Source organism: Wyeomyia smithii, chromosome 3 (assembly GCF_029784165.1).
Source record: "Wyeomyia smithii strain HCP4-BCI-WySm-NY-G18 chromosome 3, ASM2978416v1, whole genome shotgun sequence".
NCBI classification, from domain to species: Eukaryota; Metazoa; Arthropoda; class Insecta; order Diptera; family Culicidae; genus Wyeomyia; species Wyeomyia smithii.
The window spans coordinates 29,714,555-29,735,116 of NC_073696.1; the positions used below are offsets into that span (position 1 = coordinate 29,714,555).

Here is a 20,562-nt window from a genome sequence, read left to right on the forward strand (position 1 = left end):
AGAATAAGTTTCGTCCGGTTTCCGAAGAATCCGATTGGGAGAAAGCTGTGAATGGCCTTTTACTGTCTTCCGGCAGACTGTTTTACTATTATAGAAACACCTGATCTTGCAGTGTAAGTAAATTTAAAAACAATTGGGTTGCTTAACTACTCACGGATTTCTGATTTTTATATATCTGGTGAAAAAGTGTAATTTTCTGAGCAAAACGTGTTTTTTTAAAATTGTATATCATTGTCCTTCGATTTTTAAACGAAAAAATAAAAATCGCTGCAATGACCGATGGTATATGGGCGAACTGTCATTGTAGCCATTTCGAGCAGTTTCAATTCGTGATTTAAAAATTAAATGACGATAGAAAATTTTTGAAAATCACGTTTTGCTGAGATTTTTAAATGAAGTAAAATAATTGCCTAAAATTGCTCGAATTCCAGTGTGTACATGGGAGAACCACATACATAAGGCATACGTAACACTCAAGAAGAAATCTTCCAAAAAAGTTGGTACAAAATGAACTACTCGAATGGTACCACACCCTGAATAACATCACTGTTTGAATTGTTTTTGAAGGCAGTGTACCTGCGCATCCCTGCATTTGTCTCGTTCCTACTCGAAAAATGCTGCATTGATTTTGTAAATAACTTTTTGACAGTCTTATGGGATTTTTTTTGGGGCTCGATAAGGCCGAGAAAAAGAAAATTCATTTGGTTCATTATTTGTCGAGCAGTTTGACAAGGCGAGGTACGGAGTACTATGGGGCAACGTTTACCAGAAAAACGCCAGTGTTACATATGTCTTACGTATATGGGAGAACTGCCATTGTAGCAATTTCGAACAGTTTTAATTTGTGATTTATGAACCGAAAGACGATAGAAAATTTTCAAATATCAACGTTTTGCCCAATTGTACCCGAGTCTGTTCATATTCGTACACTTTTGTCTGTGCAAGTATAGCGTTTTCGAACTTTGAGTACAGTTTTACGGCTTTCGAGTAGCTACCAAAAAAAATCAAAAACGTCTAGCATCTCTGCATGTGTTATTTTTATACACCCTGCGGCAACGAAAAAAAAATTGCTGTTTCATTTCTCACACACACTCAAAATTTACTGTTTTTCTAACCTTTTCAACACTCAACCAAAACGAAAACAACGCGGCGTCATTTTGTTCCTCCTGGAAATTGTAGCGCCCTTTGAAGTGTTTAACAACAAAACTGAATAACGGATTACATCAAACACAACCGAATCGATAACATTCGAAAAAATAGCGTACTGTTTAACGCAACAAAGCAACCATTGGAATAATAGTGCGTAAAAATGTCGGTCGATAATCAGTACGAAAAGAGTAAATACGAGATGAATACGTATCTAAACTGGAACCAGCGTCTGGACGACTCCGGCAATTGCTCCTCCGACAATCTGGCCAATCTTAGCTACGTGTACGAAGTGGAATCGAATGACCTGACGGATATTGGAGCGTCCGATGTTACTCCCGTAAACGAACTACAGGATGGTTATCTGGAGGAAATAGAGCGTTCGGACAGAAAAGCAAAATATGTAAGTGAAGCGAAGCACCCTATTCTACACCAGAAAAGGTAATTGTATTGACTGGTCTTGTTGCAGAACATTATCCAAGGTAAGCTGAACCTGAACGAGAAACGTGGACCAAAGTTTCTATGCCAAGAATGTTGTTATTCGATGCACACGCGGCTAAGTATGATCACGCATATGAAAATGCACCTCAAACCATTTTGCGAAGTCTGCTTTGTAATGTTTGAAACCCAAGATGCCGTGGTATGAGTCTAGTGTGAATTTGTTGAAATGGAAGTAACTAAGAAATTTAAACTTCTAGATTGGCCACATCAACGCGTTTCATCCGGAGGTAGTGGTTCGCGATGGGACCCCAACCCCTAAGGATTATTACTACATGCAGACCATTGCTCCACCCAATACTCCTAATCCCATTTCGGACGATGAAATGCGAACAATCGAAGGTTTGGTGAATCCAATTGTGAAAAATCCGGTAAATGCGCTTACAGTAACGAAGATTCTCAGTCAACAAGAAAATGTTGACGCGACTATCAGCACCGATGATGAACACGGACTGGTTATAGACGAACAAACCCGTCGTCCCCGTGCGATGCCCCGCAAACGATCTACCCCTGGCTTGAAACGTCAAATCAAGAAAAAATCTTCAGTGAAAGGTAAACCTGTAGATGGTTCTAAACAGGAAAACGTCATGAAAAAAATCACGTCTAGGTTTGGGCGCGCCATTAGTTTGAAAATACCCCAGTATTAGATATAAAGATTTATCTTGTCTTCTGTCTTTATGAAATTGAATTTGCTCATTTGAAGCCTTTTGAAAAGGTGCATTAAATGTTAAGTTTTTCTTTTCTCTAAATAAACGAGGTTATCTAAAATCAACGCGTATATCTATTAGAGACTTAAAACGTTTACAATTACGGTAAATTAAAATTCGGCAAATTCTTTGATATACAAACATTTTGATGCTACCCTCATGTCCTGCTCGTCATAAACCTCGAACTGAGAAGCATCACCTGGGCCAGATACTTTCGGTATAAAAGGTGCTGTAATTTCCGCATTCAAGAGCCCAACCCAGTTGGTTGTACGAAACCACGCATGCTGCTTGATATCACCGGTACCATTTTTAAGATTGCCGTAACGTTTCGTAAGGTCGATTTGCAGCAAGTTCTGAACCAGATTACGAAGATCGCTGCTGATTTGAGCTGGAAAACGAACCCTCCCTTTGCAGATTCGTTCAAACAAAGCTATCTGGTCTCCGGTGTGACTGTAAAAAGGAGCATAACCGGCAACCATTTCGTATAACAGAATACCATACGACCACCAATCAACACTTTTGCCGTATCCCTTAGATTGAATAATTTCCGGTGCTAAATATTCGGGTGTTCCACACAGCGTCCACGTTCGGTCTCTTATAAGCTGTGAAAGTTGAAAATTTTTTAATACAAACTCGCACTGCCTTTTTTAATATGTTTTACCTTGCAAAAACCAAAGTCGGTTATTTTCACGTATCCTTTCGTGTCAATAAGAATATTTTCTGGTTTCAAGTCACGGTAGATGAGGTTCATGTAATGCAGATACTCTAAAGCCAGTGCCACTTGGGCACCATAAAACCTAGCCTGATCTTCCCCAAACCGTTTGCACTTTCGGAGCAACGAAAACATTTCTCCACCGCTGATAAACGGCATTGCCAGATAAATGAACGAATTATCCTTGTAGCAGCACTCCAAACTGACCAGAAAAGGAAAATCGACACTTTGCAGTATTCGCTTTTCGTTAAGTGTATGCGTCAGCTGCTTAAGTCGTACAATCTTCTCCTTGGAGAGAACCTTCATCGCGAAGTACTGCTCGGTATTTTTTTTGCGGATCAATTTCTGCAATGTACTTCGAATCAATAATATACAATCGACTGCTCAACTTACAGTTCGCGCTAACCACCACTCCGAAGGCACCGGTTCCGAGGGTTTTAAGCACATCATAATCGTCCAACGGGGCATCGCTGGCCAATTTGGGATTGTTATATCGCTTCTCGAACTCGACTTTCAACCGATTCAAAGTCAGTTTGTAATCACCGCTTGGGATGAATTTTTTCGACGCATTAGATCGACCCGTTGGAGATGGGCTGCCTTTCAGGGCGTTTACGCTTTTCAACGTTGGCGCAGACTTCGTCGGAGATTCGGACATTCTGTCGCCGATGAGGTTACACAACAGTCTCCGCTTGAAGTGTCGAAAACGAGTCCAGATTGGCATGGCTTACTGATTTTTTTTATACTTATTTGGTTTACACAAAGTTTGACTTATTCAAAAAATTTACCCACAAACTATCATATTAATATTATACACTATTTAAAACTAGACAACAAAAATTACAACTTCCCCATGCTAGGATCCCAGGTTTTCAAACAGCAGATTAGGATGAAAACAGTGTTGGAGCTACAGTAAATTGTGGTTATGTATGCTATTCTATTGTTTTTGCATAAATAAAATATAAAAGTCAAAGCAATTTAGGCAAGGCGTATGCTATATGTTTATTTCCCATAAAAACGGAGAGTAAATTTTTTAACACTGTCAACACCGCAGGGCTTCACACCAACACCACGATGCGTGGCCAGGCAGTTAGCGTACCTACTGCTACTGCCGCTGGATCATCTGTCAGTTCGTAGCCGGTGAGAAAGCAAATTTGCGAATCATAACAAGTTATCAATTGGTTCATTTACATTAAATTACAAAGCTATTTTTTTTCAAGTAAAAACTGTTCAATCAATTCAATTTATTGGACTACAAGAGTTTATCAGTAACGAATATTATAAGGATTAAAAGTGAATATTATATTATTGGTTCAAGTATTACAAATAAGATAAATAAGGCAAATCGTTTCGAGGTGCTCCTGAAGCGAAAAGTCTAACGTGACACTTTGGTGGCTAACCTGAAAATAGAAAAAAATATTCATGAGTATTTAAATAAGGAAAAATTGTAAGTAGTTAAAAACACAACAAAATTATATATCAAATTAGAGCTGAAATTTGAACAGAAGTGGAACGAAAAGGCAGAAGGAAACGTGAGGCTTAAAAGGATATACGATACGGTTGTTGTGTGCAAGAGGGAACAGTTAACTAATTCTTGTAAGTTTATTATTTATACCACTGGCAAAAATTATAATTAAAAATATATTACCTACAGTTTGAGCTGTCACAAATTTAAAGGTGCTGCTACAAAAAAATTAGTTCGTTATCTGAACATTCTCAAAAAGAATTAACGAGAGTCGGACAACCTCAAATCGCCATGACTGATCTCAATAGCTCCGCAATGGATCTCACGGAGACTCCCTGTGCCGAGTGCAATCAAGTTTTTACGGAGAATGAGGAAATGATCGCTTGCGACGGTTGTCAACAGTTCACGATCGTTGTGTAGGAGTAACAGAAGAGTCGAAAAAGGAAGCTAAATGGTATTGCGAAGAAGAAGCCTGCCAAAGAAAGAAGAAAAAGAATCGCTCCAAGAAAGGTGGTGACAAAGGCGGCGAAAAGGCTGGTGACGATTCCAGCGTCAAATACGACCGTTTAACATCACTGAAAAACAAGTTGAAGGCGATGGAGGAGAAGCAGAAACGGATGGAGCAGGAGCTGGAACTAGAAATACAAATAAAACAAAATGAAATTCAACCGAGCCATTGAACTTAAGCGGATGCTGATGGAGAAGCAGTTGCGCGAAGAAGAGGAAATGAAAGATAAAGAGATGCAAGAGGCCATTCTGCAAGCGCGACAAGAGCAGTTGGACCGAATGGAACGGCAGCAGAAGTCATTTGCGGCCAAATGAAAGCCATGTATATAGCGATGGACCGGTTGAAGAAATCCACTCCGAAGAATGTCGTCGATACCGCAGATGGATCTTCTGATAAACCAAAGGTGGGAAAATTGACCAGGGAGAATCTCAACAAACTTGGGGAACTGCACGAAACTGAGGATGAAGAATCCGACAATGGAACGGACGATGAATCGGAGGATGGATTCGAAGACCAGCGGGATGAAGTTTCGTTAAAAAGCCAGAATACAAAAAAGAGTAGCATCACGAGAAAATCTGAGAGAACGAATCAATGCGGACAGGGGCAGGTACGAACAGGGCCGACAAAGACGCAATTGGCGGCGCGAAATGGAGTTAGCAAAAAGTTACCAACCTTTACAGGAAAACCGGAAGAATGGCCGTTGTTTTTCGGGATGTATCGTGCGTCCAACGAAGCCTGTGGGTACTCGGATATTGAAAATCTTGTGCGGCTACAAGAATGTCTGAGAGGTCAAGCTCTGGAGATGGTCCGAGGACAGCTGCTTCTACCGAAATCAGTTCCGAAAGTAATTGAAAAACTTCGCCAGTTATATGGACGACCAGAACAACTTTTACAGAGCCATCTGGAGAAAGTTCACAAATTGGAACCCCCGAAAACCGGAAAACTAGCCACATTCATTCCTTTCGGTACGGTCGTTGAACAATTGTGTGAGCACTTGGAGGCAGCAGAGCTAAAACAGCACTTAGTAAATCCGTTGCTCATTCAAGAGCTGGTTGATTAGCTACCGGACAACGACAAGCGTGAATGGGTGCGCTTCAAGCGAGGAAAGAAAAAAGTAACACTCCGGACATTCACCAATTTCCTTTCCGAGATAGTTTCGGAAGCCTGCGAAGCGAACGTCAGCATGGAGTTCAAACCGATAGGAGCAGCCTATACCGCGAGCCGAGCTGTCAAGCCAAAGGAGAAAGGAGCGGTGTACAATCACAGCGAAGCCGAAAATCACGCCAGTAGCGTAGATAACAGGAATCTGAAGCCATGCAAGGTGTGTCAGCGCACAGATCACCGATTGCGATATTGCCAGGACTTCAGAAATCTGTCGTACGCTGATCGAATGAATGTTGTCGACCAATGGAAGCTATGCCGCGTATGTTTGAACGAACACGGCTCGGCACCGTGTAATTTCAAGTTGAAATGAAACGTCGGGGGCTGCAGACAGCCACATAACCAAGTTCTCCATCCAATTGAAGGTGCTGTTGGAACCAGCGCGCACATTCGAACGAACAACGTCACGCTGTTTCGGATGATCCGCTGTTTCGGTGCTAGCCTTTCTGGACGAAGGGCCGTCGGTGTCCCTGGTGGAGAATTGCTTGGCGGAGCGTTTGGGTGTCAATGGAATTCGGCTGAAGCTAACGATCAAGTGGACGGCCGACATAGCAAGAGTAGAGAAGGATTCCAAACGGATGAATCTGTGGGTGTCAGGCGTTGGAGCGGGTGAAAAAATGCTTTTGAAGACAGTCCTGATGCTTCCTCAACAAACATTAAACGCAGATGATCTCGCGCGACAATTCAAGCACATGCGAGGTCTACCTCTTACTTCATACAATGGACGACCGGAGCTGCTGATAGGATTAAATAACATACTTTCATTTGCCCTGCTTGAAGCCAAGATTGGAACAGTGGTAGATCCAATAGCAGTGCGCTGCAAGCTCGGATGGACGGTCTACGAACCAAAAGAAGCAAACGCCGCAGAAACGGGTGGCGATTTTCTGGGATTCCATCATGAAGTATCCAACAACGATCTTCATGAGCTGTTGAAAACTCACTACGCACTGGAAGAGTCGGTCATTAGCATTCCGCTGGAGAGTGCAGAGGACAAACGAGCCCGCAAGATTCTCGAGGAGACAACGAAGCGAATCGGTGATCGCTTCGAAACTAGCCTATTATGAAGAACGGATGATCCCGAGTTCCCTGACAGCTACCCAATGGCGTTGCGGCGGCTGAAGCAGCTAGAAAAGATGCTACAGAAGAACCCCGAGCTGCACGCAAACGTTTGTAAGCAGATTGGCGAGTACCAGGTCAAAGGCTATGCACACCTTGCCACCCCCGAGAAACTTGATGCTGTTGAATCTGGTAAAGTATGGTACCTGCCCCTGAATGTCGTACTTAACCCCAAGAAACCAGGGAAGGTACGTCTCATATGGAATGCGGCGGCTACCTACGGTTCAGGGCGTCTCCCTAAATTCACAGCTGCTGAAGGTTCCTGATATGATGGTGTCGCTGGTGTCTGTAATCGCTGGACTCCGGGAGAAAAGAATAGCTGTCGGTGGTGATCTCCGAGAGATGTTCCACCAGATGAAAATTACCGCAAAGGATCGAAGATTCCAACATTTTCTCTTCCGGAAAGATCCCAACGAAACTCCGCGCGTGTACATCATGGACGTTGCCACATTCGGTTCAACTAGCTCCCCACGTTCGGCGCTGTACGTCAAGAATCTCAACGCTCAAGAGTATGCAGGACAGTACCCAGATGCAGCAGCGGCTATTGTAAGGCGTCATTATGTCGATGATTATTTCGACAGCGTCGACACCGTAGAGGAGGCAATCAAGCGTGCGAAGGAAGTTAAGTTTATCCACCAGAAAGGGGGTTTCGAGATTAGGAACTGGGTTTCGAATTTGGCGGAGGTACTTCAGAACCTTGGCGAGCAGAAACCAGTTTCTGCTGTCCACATTACCGAAGACAAAGCTACATCACACGAACGGGTCTGATTTGGGACCCCGAACTAGATGAGTTCTCTTTCTCCACGCAGCACCGACAAGAACATCTAGCGTATTTCAGCGGAGAAATGCGGCCAACGAAACGGGCAGTGTTAAGCTGCGTAATGGGCTTCTTTGACCCGCTGGGTTATCTCTCTCCGTTTACGATCCACGGGAGGATCATCGTGCAGCACCTATGGCGCAGTGGTTGTGACTGGGATGAAACAATCAATGATGAATGCTGGGAAATGTGGAAACGCTGGATTGCTGTATTGCCAGAAGTGAAGAACATCCGTATTCCGCGCTGCTACCTTGGAGATGCCTTATCATCGGCCGTGGAATCGACCGAAATTCATATCTTTTCGGATGCCAGTGAACACGCCTACGGTTGCGTCGCATATTTGCGTATGGTCATCAATGGAGTTGTTCGGTGTGCTTTGGCCATGTCTAGGACAAAGGTGGCGCCATTAAAACGCCAGTCTATTCCGAGGCTAGAGTTGATGGCGGCCGTCATCGGGGCGCGGATGAACCAAACAATGATTGAGGTACATTCACTGAAAATCGATCGATGCATACTCTGGACAGATTCACGCACAGTTTGGAGTTGGATCCGTTCTGATCAGCATAAGTACAAACAGTTTGTTGCCTTTAGGATCGGAGAGATCCAGGAGCTCACAAAGGCGACAGATTGGCGTTGGGTGCCAACAAAGCAGAATGCAGCGGACGTCTTGACGAAATGGCATCACAGCAGTGACCTGGAAAGTGAAGGCGTATGGTACACGGACCCTGCATTCCTGTATGAACCCGAAGATCAATGGCCGAATTTGGAAGTACCAATCGAGGAGACATGCGAAGAAGCCAGAGGGCATGTAAATTTCCATGACGTGGTTGACGTGGACAGGTGCTCGAGGTGGAAGACACTGCAACGGATAATGGCATACGCGGTCAGATTTATAGATAATTGCAAGCGAAAGGTGGCAAGGCTTCCGATAGTTACCGTTAAGGCAACGAAAAGACAACATCGGTTCATCCTGGCAACAATCCCGAACGAGCAGCGCCCCCTCGAGCGAGACGAGCTCCGGCGAGCGCAGATTATTTTGTGGAAGCAAGCCCAGCACGAAGCTTTCCCGGATGAGATGAGCACCCTCACTAAAAACCTGGGGCAACGACCGGGTAAAATCAAATCAACAGTGCGAAAGATAGCTCGCTTTACAAACTGACGCCGTTTTTAGACGAAGACGGCGTGCTGCGTTTTGGGGGCAGAATGGAGAGAGCGGAGAACATGCCGTACGATAAAAATTCCCGATTATCTTGCCGAGAAAGCATGCGACTACAGAAAGGCTGATCCAGTCGTTCCACGAGAAGTATGGACATGCCAACAGTGTAACAGTGATGAACGAACTACGACAACAATTCAGGATCCCAAATGCTCGTACTGCGATCCGGCAAACAACGGCAAAATGTGTATGGTGTAAGGTACACCGTTGTCAGCCGCACGTTCCGAAGATGGCGCCGCTTTCGACACACCGAGTTACACCCTACCAACGGCCGTTCAGCTCGGTGGGTATCGATTATTTGGGTCCGGTGGAAGTTACGGTTGGACGCAGGAAAGAGAAGCGGTGGGTAGCAGTGTTCACTTGCCTGGCCGTTCGGGCTGTTCACCTGGAAGTGGTGACTAGCCTGACAACGCAATCCTGTCTGATGGCTATACGGAGGTTCAGCTGCAAACGAGGTGCTCCCCAGGATATATTCTCCGACAACGGTACGTGCTTCGTAGGGGCCGACAACGAGCTCAAAAAAGTCGGCAAAGAGTGTGCTGACAGTGTCACTAGTGCGACCACAGCATGGCATTTTAATCCACCCGCGGCGCCACACATGGGTGGAATATGGGAGCGGATGGTGAGATTCGTCAAAGGAGCGATGAAAGCATTAGACGATGGGCGAACATTGTCCGATGAGGTTCTACAAACTACGTTGGCTGAAGCAGAGGACATGATCAATTCAAGGCCGTTAACGTACATGCCGCAAGACTCAGCTGGCGAGGAATCAGTCACACCGAATCACTTTCTTCGTGGATCGGTGACTCCGGCAGATTTGATAGTTCAACCCGTCAACTCCGCAGAGGCCTTGCGTGACAACTACAAGCGCTCTCAGGACCTGGCAAATCACATGTGGGAGAGATGGCTGAAGGAATACCTGCCAACAATAAACCAACGTTCTAAGTGGTTTGAGGAGCAGACACCACTGAAGGTGGATGATCTCGTCTTCATCGTGGAAGGCAATAACCGAAAGAGCTGGATTCGAGGTATCGTGCAAGAGCTGCTTCCGGGATCGGATGGGCGCGTGCGGCAGGCAATGGTACGAACGACAACTAAGGTGTACCGGCGAGCTGTAGCCAGTTTAGCGGTGCTCGAAGTAGGTAAAACCGGAACTACCGGAGGAACTACCGGATGTTACGGGCAGGGGAATGTCAACACCGCAGGGCTTCACACCAACACCACGATGCGTGGCCAGGCAGTTAGCGTACCTACTGCTACTGCCGCTGGATCATCTGTCAGTTCGTAGCCGGTGAGAAAGCAAATTTGCGAATCATAACAAGTTATCAATTGGTTCATTTACATTAAATTACACAGCTATTTTTTTTTCAAGTAAAAACTGTTCAATCAATTCAATTTATTGGACTACAAGAGTTTATCAGTAACGAATATTATAAGGATTAAAAGTGAATATTATATTATTGGTTCAAGAATTATAAATAAGATAAATAAGGCAAATCGTTTCGAGGTGCTCCTGAAGCGAAAAGTCCAACGTGACACTTTGGTGGCTAACCTGAAAATAGAAAAAAATATTTATTAGTAATTAAATAAGGAAAAATTGTAAGTAGTTAAAAACACAACAAAATTATATATCAAATTAGAGCTAAAATTTGAACAGAAGTGGAACGAAAAGGCAGAAGGAAACGTGAGGCTTAAAAGGATATACGATACGGTTGTTGTGTGCAAGAGGGAACAGTTAACTAATTCTTGTAAATTTATTATTCATACCACTGGCAAAAATTATAATTAAAAATATATTACCTACAGTTTGAGCTGTCACAAATTTAAAGGTGCTGCTACAAAAAAATTAGTTCGTTATCTGAACAAACACATTTTTATACACGAACTTAAGAATTTATGCAGCTTTTGGCGGATTTTCCAGAAAAGTAGTGGATTGACAATTTTAAAAATTGTGTAGTTTGTAACGTTCCATTCAAGCGATAAAATGATATTTATTGCTTTCGTAAGCTCTTCGACATTTTCTCACGCAGGTTATTCATCTCACACTCACCTTCTCGCTGCTTCACGGATTTTCTTCACAGCACTGCCTGATTACTGGTCTTATTCTCCTATTTATTTTTACACATATTTTAAGCAGCGGTCTTTGATGTGCTTTTGTTGTTGTTTGTTTTGATTAAAAGCCAACCGGTCACGGTTGAATTCGGTTGAAACCGAAAGCCAGAAGCTGTTACTATACATGTATGGCTATTTAATTGTGGCATTGAAACTGTATAACAAGAAAAAATCGTTCCCGTACCGTTATGAAAGGATGCTTGACGCTGCTAGGCATACTGTATCATGTGGTACTGCTCCGGGGCGATCCGGTTTTATCCGTTGATAAAAGTCGAGTGTGGGGGCCGGGGATCGAGCGTGCCGACAAGTTACCACTGAATGCCAGATATTTTTTTATCGAACCTCGCGATACTAACGGAGACCGGTAAGTAGTGTCATGCCTCGTATTCGTGATATGCTAACGTAGCCTGTTTTAGAATAACTGAACCGCTGAAGTACCGTGTACTGGTCAAAGGCCAGTCACGAATCGGCGCATGCCGGGTTCGAATCGAGCAGATTGACCGGTACGATGGATCGGCTGTAATTAGATATAAGCTGTTGGAGACGTGTTGGGATGTGGAGATCTCGGTGCTACACGGCGAGCACCATTTAGGAGTGTCTCCGTACCAATTTGAGAACAAATTGTATACTGAGAGTTGTTACTGTCCGCAGGGTACCCTCGAGGAGTGGCTAGAGCAGCTTGACTGCCCGACCAGTGATCCCCAGATTGACCGTGATTTAATCCCATTTCGAGCGATGAATTTTTCCAGCTTACGACCTAGAATCATTCAGCAGTTCGATAAGCCGGGAAGCATTTCACTGTGTAATTATGTGATAAAGAACAACCAGATTTACAGGACATGCTACGGACGGTACACCGGATTTAAGATTTACATGGATGCTATATTGCTTTCTTTGGCACGAAAGGCTTACCTACCGGATCTGGAGCTGTTCGTGAATTTGGGGGATTGGCCACTTGTAACTAAGGGTGGGCATAGGCGGACCACCGGCCCTCTACCTGTTTTCTCCTGGTGTGGTAGTGAAGATACGTTTGACATCGTTATGCCAACATACGACTTAGTAGAGTCCTCTCTGGAAGCGATGAGTCGAGTTACGTTAGATATGCTATCGGTGCAGCGACGGGGAGTGCCATGGGATGAAAAAATCAGCAAAGCGTTTTGGCGCGGAAGGGACTCTTCCCGGGAAAGGCTAGACCTGGTTGGTCTGTCAAAGAAGCATCCCGATTTGGTGAACGCTTCACTTACTAACTTTTTTTTCTTTCGCGACGAGGAAGTAATCTACGGACCGAAGGTGGCTCATATATCGTTCCTCGAGTTCTTTAACCACCGCTATCAGATCAATATGGACGGCACGGTGGCTGCCTACAGGATGCCCTATCTGCTGGGCGGAACATCGGTTGTATTCAAGCAGGAGTCCAAGTATTACGAACATTTCTACGGTAAACTGCGGGAAGGTGTTGAATATGTTTCATTCAAACGAGATCTTTCTGATCTGCTGGCCAAGTTGGAGGATGCCAAGAAAAACGACCAGACAATGCTGATGATGCGGGATAACGCCAAAACATTTGCGGAGCGACATTTACTGCCAGAGCAAATTTTATGCTATTCGGCGTTATTATTTTCGGTACGATGGTTTATCTTTTGCAAGAACAATTCCAAAGACTTTTCTTTTTTGCAGGAATATGCAAAGCACATAGTCAGTCCAATTGGGATACTGCCTGGTATGCAATTGGCGGAACAACCTGCTGCATCTTCTAATTGTGAGTGCGATTCTGCAGATCATCATTCGGCAAAGCATGATGAGCTCTAGTCCTCACTACAATTTTCATAGAAAAAAATGCTGAAAGTTATTTTATAAAGCAAAATATTGCTAACCAGAATTGTCAAACAGTATTGTGATAGAAAAAAATGACATTGCGAATGTCTCGAATAGTAACTAGTTTTCACTGTCTTGTCATCATCAAATTAAACTGTTCACTTTCATTTCGATATAATCAACTATTTTTCAAAAGTAAGCCAGCAATCAATACCTCCAAATTATGCTAATCAAAGTAGTCTTCAATCTCTATATTTGGGTCCAGCAAATCCTCTCCGTAGGGCGTCAAATCCAGCTGATTCAAAATCAAATTTTCGCATGTCTCCTCCAGTCCGGTTTCACCAATCAGCATGGCCCCCTGCAGTTTTCCGTCCACCAGCACAAACTTGATGTACTCCAAGCCTGGGGTCATCCGAAGCAACACTTCGTACTGATCGTTCAAACCCTGGCCGTTATAACGACCCAGCAGCACCACCTGATAGCCGAACAACTGCGTAACGTGGTTGAACATTTCAAAGCAAAAATCCTGATAAATCGTCTCACCGGCACGTTTCGCCGCCATTGCTCGAGCTGCCATCGCGCCCATCTGACGTGCCTGAGTCCATAGACGCATCTGGAACCAATGCGATGCCCATTCCCACCCTGCGCAGCAAACATCTCCGGCGGCGTAGACGTCGTCCACCGACGTTCCCATTTCCCAATTAACCCACAAGCCATTATCCGGTCCGAGACGAAAATCGCGATCGGAATTTATCTTGCTCAGTGGAGTAACCCCGGTAGCCGATACTACGAGATCACATTCCAAACTTTCACCATCAGATAACCGGAGCTGAACCGGAAAACCCTCGCTCTGAGGAATAACCTCTACTATTTTGGTCTGATAGTGTATTTTCACACTCGCAGGAACATCTTTCAACTTTCCCGATATATCGACCGTTCGATGCCAATCCGGACCAAGCGCAGCGCCCGGTTTTCCACTGCCACTGGTTTCAGCTTTTTCCTCCGAATATCTCATTCGTTTAACAATAGACTTCTGTTCACCTTTGCACGACAAGCGATCTTGGAAAAACCGCGCTGCCCCAGAATCGACAAACGTCGAACTTATATACTCATCCTTGATAATCCAATGCACCTCGACTCCGGTAATCTCATACACTAATTCCGAAGCGATACCTCCATTTCCAACAACCGCCAGACGAGTTGCATTTTTGACTCGCTTCTGAAACTCTTGCACCGACTCAGTGTCACGAATTCCAATCACATTTGGATTTTCACCGACATTCTCAATAAGTTTCGGACGAGCTCCCAGGCACAGGCAAAGATAGCGGTAGTTGATCTTACTGCCACCAGCGGTGCTCACGTAGTGAGCTTCGCTTTCAATCCTCTCGAGTTTGTCCTCTATAACGCGAATATTGCTACCATTCAAAGACGCCGCTTCGACTTCCTCGACATCGAACCGAGTTAGCACCTTACCAAGGGAAACCGCATTGGTTGCCGCCTTCACCAGAGACGATTCCGTAATCAACACTATACTATCTTTGGGATCCGCCAAAAAGACCAGCGCTTCCGCACAGGAAACACCGGCAATTCCACCACCAACTACCAAATATGTACAACTAATTTCCGACATAATTTCAATAAGCACAATTTTGAAGCAACTGCTGTCTACTCGTCAAACTTCGCTTTACTTTTGCAACGTTGAATAGTACTCGGAGTAATCGTACTGACGGAACGGGACGTCAAACGTTATCATACCATGATCTAACGCCCGCTCAACCGCCACCAGTAACTCTAGATGCCGCTTCTGGCAGAGCCCGGTAATCTGATAACTGAGTGCTTTACCAGTTTGGCCCGAAATAAACTGCTTGATCAGGTTAAGGTTTCTGTGGTCCAACACTAGATACTCGTCACGGCAAATAGGACATGGATTGCCCGTTGAAATCTTCCCCCTGCGAATGCAGGTCTTTCGCGTTTTCCTCGGCGGATAAATACCCTTATGGTTTCGACGGTAGTTCTTCCACACCGGCTCGCCCTGATAAGTTTGCTGGTAGGCTTCGCTCAGCAGATATCGGATACTGGTCTCCACCGGGATGACACGACTGCGATCCTTGGGATCAATCTGTGCTTCTTTGCCGGATTGTTGTTCAGCTTGATCGGGCTGTTCTTCCTCCTTCGATGCAGCGGGCTCCGGAGACGTTTTTTTCGAGGCAGCTCGATACGACGTAACACAAAGGGGACGACTTTGTATGGAAAGAATTCCCTGGCGATAAGCGGAAAAAATTTCACCAGCCACGGCTCTGAGTAATGACATTTCTTTGCTTCCTTATTTCGTAACCACAATCTCACCGAGTGACGTAAGCTAAATTGAAGCTGAAAAAGAGATTAAGCAATTCAGCTATCAGTTTTCGTTGGCAAGTTCGTAGAAAAATACTGACATATTACGTGAGTTAGCAACCTTTAATATTTTCATAATTTCATAAAAAACTTACCTTAATATAATGAAATACAATACCCAAAATATACTCCCAACAAACATGTGTTTTGCTTACAATAAAAATGTAGAAAAATTTGTTTAGAATGAAGGCAAAGAGAAAGAAATTATATGTTACGCAGCCGGTCTTTTGCAGGAGCACACTCGAAAAATATTCAGGTCAAAATTTTAATGAAAAGTTTTCGAATTTTGATTATATTCTTGAATCAAGAGGAGATGAGAGCTTTAGGTGACTTTTTCTAAGAGAAGCAAAAACAAATAAACCCATTAAAACCGCTGTCAACGTACATAAAAACGCGTCAACTCCGAAATCCGCATAAAAAGCATTCTAAAATCAGCGTGGAAAAATCACAAGAGTTGTGTACAAAGCTACGACCGCAAGTATAACGTAAGAACTACTTAACAAATTTCAACAATCGTATTGCAAAACCAGTAGTGAAAAATTAACTCTTGCACCCGTTGTGAAATTTAATATAACTCTTGCTGATTCATAGTTGTAAAGAGAATCAATTTTATGGAAATTTTGAACTGAAAATACGTAAAGCAGAACACCGCTGATCGCCATCGGTAGCATAGCTGTCGCGCAAAAATAGAAATCCGCACTCTGCGCTGTTTGAAGTATACTGCTATCCGGTTTCAGTGACAACAAAATAGTTTGCTACACTTGATGGCACCTCTCGCTACGGTATCTGGGATTAGGGTTGTCGATATTAAAAATAGAATATCGATATTTGTTTTATCAATATTAGAAGCAGCATCAATAATGAAATCGATATTGAGTGCCAATTTCGATATTTTATCGATATTTTTCAGCATGTATTTTTTGTTTGGCTTTCAGTTAGGCCTGAAACAAGCGGAACGCCAACGTGAGCGATCAGGCGAGATTCTTGCCGAAGGTTAATAAAAAGCCGTGAGTAAAGTTTTTCATTAACCTACGGCAAGAATCTCACCCGATCGGTCGCGTTGGCGTTCAGCATGTTTCATGCCTTAGTATTGCATATTCCGGCGAAGTGTTTGCTATTTCATCTCGTCCGTTAGGCTGATCGCTTAACGCAAGGTGCATTTTCCAATCAGATTAAACCGACGTTTCGTGAGCCCCGTGGCTCTGTGGTTAGCGATGTCGGTCGGCTAGCTCTCCCACACGGTTATGATATCGGGTTCGATTCCCGATCGAGTCGAGGATCTTTTCGAGCTGGAAATTTTCTCGACTCAGCACTGGGGCACGGTGTATCGTTGTACTTATCCTACACATACAAAATGTGCCAAAACAATATCGATAACGAATTCTCTCAACTAATCTAGTTGATCGAGACCGCTATTAGCCCCAAGGCTAAGCGTGCGATATTGTTTGTTCGTGAGCCGCGTCTCCTAATCGTCACTGATCCATTGACTAATCACCAGCCAGTTACTGAAGCATCCTACCTGAACATTCATGTTATCGCTTATGTTAAATTAAATTTTGATGCCATGATGAATTTATGATTGGTGAGCAAAATCTTGACGGCAGCACTCCCCTTATGGCAACCGAGAATATCGGACAGCAATATCGAGTCGCAATATCGAAATATCGATAATGTCAAGTGCGCCAACATCGGTCGAAAATATCGATATTGTGAAAGGCAAACATCGATAATATCAAATATCGATGAAATATCAGCAGCCCTATCTGGGATAAGGATCAGATGACAAACAGTAATAGCCCATGTGTAGATACATGGTTTCACTCGCTGGCTGTCGCACTTGATGATGATGGGATCCTTAGAACCCCAAAGCTCGGCTAAGAATTCTTTCCACCAGATTGCTTTCTATGTGACTGATGAAAGCGCAATGTACTCGGCCTCTGTTGTCGATTAGGCAACTGTGATTTGCTTCCGGGGGCTCCGCAATATTGCCACATCCATGTCACGAACGTCATTCCCATACATTTTGCTTGAAGCCAATTTTCTCTGGCTCTCTGGCTCGATTTTACGTCAAAAGGCTGTCAGTGCTTTCGAAACAGCCGATTAAGCTTCGTTCATGCGAGATCAGCTTTTGCTGCAAGTGGTGTGTAGAAATGTAAAAAGCGAAGAACGTTTTTTTTTGTTTCGTTAGTTCTCTAGATGTTGTGCAGGACATAAATGAATATGTCCAGACATGTTTCAACACGTTCTGGACCATAAATTCAATATTCATATTGATATGTATTCATTAGAACTTTTCACGCAAAAAAAAAGTGCAACAGCCTATGCGGCACAATGAACGGAGCTTAAGACCATATCATTAACAGTAGCGCCATCATCATCGGCGGCGGCTTCAGGAAACAGTCGCCGTGACATGGGTCTGAATATTGCACCACCGCTTTGGATGAAAACGTAGCCACTAAACGAACGCCCCGTCTTAGGATCGTTACCCCAATCTGCGTGGATGTATCAGGAAAACTTGAAGTCGTTTCTATTGCGGTATGACAACTTGAAGTCCTTGGTGCCCCAAAGATAGAGAAGAATCCGTTCTGCAATCCTACATTTCGAACTTCTCAAGCAGCTCGTCGATATACCGCTCCTGGTGAATTGAAATTGAACCGTTGCACCTTGTGACTCGTAGGCCGAGAAACTACTTCGCTGAACCCAGGTCCTAAATCTTTAAGCTGGAACAAAGTTCCTGCTTAACTACATTGATTAGCTGTTGGTCGTTTGAAATTATAAGGAAGTCTTCTATCTACACTGAAAATCATCAACAACAACCGACCGCGCTCCCTTCGCCACTTTCTCAAAATCTTAGTCTAAGGCACAGTGGGAGGGAGCGCGAATATACTGATTCCCATGTGATGTACGGCGTCCTTACTCAGAAACTTGTCCCTTCACAGATACGTTATCAACCGAACGAATGGTTCCAGTCCGAAGGTTCAATAATTACCGCGCTCTCGTCATACTCGAAAGAAGAAGCTGTTGATCAGCAAAACGATTCTGGACACAGTGGCTGAAAGCGCCCAGTCCAAGGCAACTTTAATTCAATTCCCGATAGCGGCAGCAATCTCTCGCTGGCTTACGGCGATCTTGAAACCTGATCCTGAAGGATCCTAAAACAGTACAGCAGGCACTCGATCGGACGGATCGCGAGCAGTGAGTAGCAACCATGCAGACGGAGTACCAGGCACTATGCGATAACGAGATGTCAATTTACCAAAAGAACGGAAGCACTTAGCGTCCCACTTCTTGCGCTTCACCTTGGGTACATGGGCCATCGCTTTTCACCCGAACATACGTAAGTTTGATAAATTGGGCTTCATGCCCGTGAATTTCTTGTAAGGGGTAACGGCAACACCTTTCATCGGAGCTGGTTTATGAGGTACACCGATTATTGAAGCCGCTTGTACCCAAAACATCTTACCCAATTGGCCTGGCCAATTTGGCCATCGAACACCAGACACCTGGCACGTTCCTGTATAGTACGGTTCATGCGCTCCGCAAAACCGTTCTGCTCCAAGTTGTCTCGTGACGAATTCCATGCGCTTTGAGGTAATTTTCGAACTGCTCGTTGACGAACTACTTACCGCTATCGGGTTGTAGGCACTTCAATGTCTTCCCTGTTAGTCTCTCCGAGTATGCATTGAACTCCTGGAATACACAGAAAGTCTCTCCCTTGGTCCTCAGAAAGTAGGCGAATACCATCCTGTAGGCATCGTCGATTAAGGTGACAAAATATTTACTTCCACCAACCGACGATATCGGTCCGCACACAACCGAATGGACCAGTTCCAGAATTTCGGTTGCTCTCGTACCTTTGGATTTGTGACCTTTGATGTTTGCCTTCTATCAAATACGAGATAACAAGATACACAAGTATCAGATCTCCTCATATACCTTGCGAACTTTCAGTAATGTGGCGAACGACTTCCAGAAACATTAATGGTGAATGTGTGTGTGTGTGTAACGTGCACAAACTATCGAATACGAGCTTCACAATACAACTACAGAAATGTCTTGTCAAACGTGCCAATCCGATAATACGCACACAGACACAGTTGATGTTTCTTGGACGCGTTAAGCGCGTTTCGACCAGGGGGCTGTTTGTCTTGTTATTGCTCGTCTTAGCTTTTATACAGGGAACACATGGTAGCATTGTGCATTCCAGGACGTCCATTCCCTTCACCATGCTGGGTTGTCGCTTGACGCTGTCCACATTCAAATGGCCTAGCTTCTATGCCACAGTTCTAGACCAGTGGCCTGGAGCGCCACACATGCGCTCGATTGACCAAGTCGATTCAGCTTGTAGAGACCGTCCGTTTCACGTCCAGTGGCAATGACATCTCCGGTATCCTCATGCATCACTTGACCCTTGCAGATACGACTCACAGATAGTTGGTTCACTGTAGAGCACTCATTGTTCACATCTGCATCCACATTGTCCACGGCTACCATCCCAAACTCGGATTCGTCCGCTACATAGATGGATTTTGACACTTGCTTTACATTGACCAAATCCCTCTCCTACCTGCACATGTGACCTCCATGGCCGTTTCACCGCCTGTCGGGGCGCTGAAAATAATCCAACCACCACCCCAGAATCATAACAACGCGCTGCCATAAATAAATTGTCCACCCCTGCTTTGGCGCCTATGGGCATGTAAATGTCATACAATAAAAGACATTGATTAAAACGTGGTGTAGCTATAGTTGGATACTGTTTCATACTGTACGAAAGGGAAGATTAAATCGATCGTGTTCGCATAACGGAATCACTTGAAACACTAAAATGTGAGTTATAAATCAATTAAAAGGTTTCAGAGAAATAATTATTAAAATAAATTTATAGCTTAAAGCAT

The 20,562-nt window shown here is 44.2% G+C and overlaps 5 protein-coding genes and 1 long non-coding RNA gene across 6 annotated transcripts; 3 read left to right on the forward strand and 3 right to left on the reverse strand.

Annotated features, from left to right (window-relative positions):
• Positions 1–1,077: 1,077 nt before the first annotated feature.
• LOC129730980 (uncharacterized) lies at positions 1,078–2,395 on the forward strand. Its single transcript, XM_055690651.1, has 3 exons — positions 1,078–1,549; positions 1,616–1,786; positions 1,845–2,395. The coding sequence occupies exons 1-3, from the start codon at positions 1,310–1,312 to the stop codon at positions 2,289–2,291; spliced, it is 858 nt and encodes a 285-aa protein (XP_055546626.1). The 5' UTR covers positions 1,078–1,309; the 3' UTR covers positions 2,292–2,395.
• A 42-nt stretch (positions 2,396–2,437) lies between these two features.
• LOC129728840 (cAMP-dependent protein kinase catalytic subunit beta-like) lies at positions 2,438–4,014 on the reverse strand. The gene is made up of 3 exons (XM_055687306.1): positions 3,470–4,014; positions 3,013–3,408; positions 2,438–2,953 (listed from the first exon to the last, which is right to left on the reverse strand). The coding sequence occupies exons 1-3, from the start codon at positions 3,782–3,784 to the stop codon at positions 2,462–2,464; spliced, it is 1,203 nt and encodes a 400-aa protein (XP_055543281.1). The 5' UTR covers positions 3,785–4,014; the 3' UTR covers positions 2,438–2,461.
• A 113-nt stretch (positions 4,015–4,127) lies between these two features.
• Positions 4,128–4,836, forward strand: LOC129728841 (uncharacterized). The gene is made up of 3 exons (XR_008728657.1): positions 4,128–4,507; positions 4,566–4,656; positions 4,715–4,836. It is a non-coding gene; the product is annotated as an uncharacterized LOC129728841 (long non-coding RNA).
• A 6,590-nt stretch (positions 4,837–11,426) lies between these two features.
• On the forward strand, positions 11,427–13,588 carry LOC129730350 (protein O-glucosyltransferase 2-like). The gene is made up of 3 exons (XM_055689629.1): positions 11,427–11,819; positions 11,872–13,078; positions 13,133–13,588. The coding sequence occupies exons 1-3, from the start codon at positions 11,644–11,646 to the stop codon at positions 13,262–13,264; spliced, it is 1,515 nt and encodes a 504-aa protein (XP_055545604.1). The 5' UTR covers positions 11,427–11,643; the 3' UTR covers positions 13,265–13,588.
• LOC129730351 (pyridine nucleotide-disulfide oxidoreductase domain-containing protein 1) lies at positions 13,378–14,900 on the reverse strand. Its single transcript, XM_055689630.1, has one exon. The coding sequence runs from the start codon at positions 14,898–14,900 to the stop codon at positions 13,497–13,499; it is 1,404 nt and encodes a 467-aa protein (XP_055545605.1). The 3' UTR covers positions 13,378–13,496.
• Positions 14,901–14,954: 54 nt separating this feature from the next.
• LOC129730352 (28S ribosomal protein S18b, mitochondrial) lies at positions 14,955–15,952 on the reverse strand. The gene is made up of 2 exons (XM_055689631.1): positions 15,760–15,952; positions 14,955–15,640 (listed from the first exon to the last, which is right to left on the reverse strand). The coding sequence occupies exon 2, from the start codon at positions 15,579–15,581 to the stop codon at positions 14,955–14,957; it is 627 nt and encodes a 208-aa protein (XP_055545606.1). The 5' UTR covers positions 15,582–15,640; positions 15,760–15,952.
• Between the last annotated feature and the right edge of the window lie 4,610 nt (positions 15,953–20,562).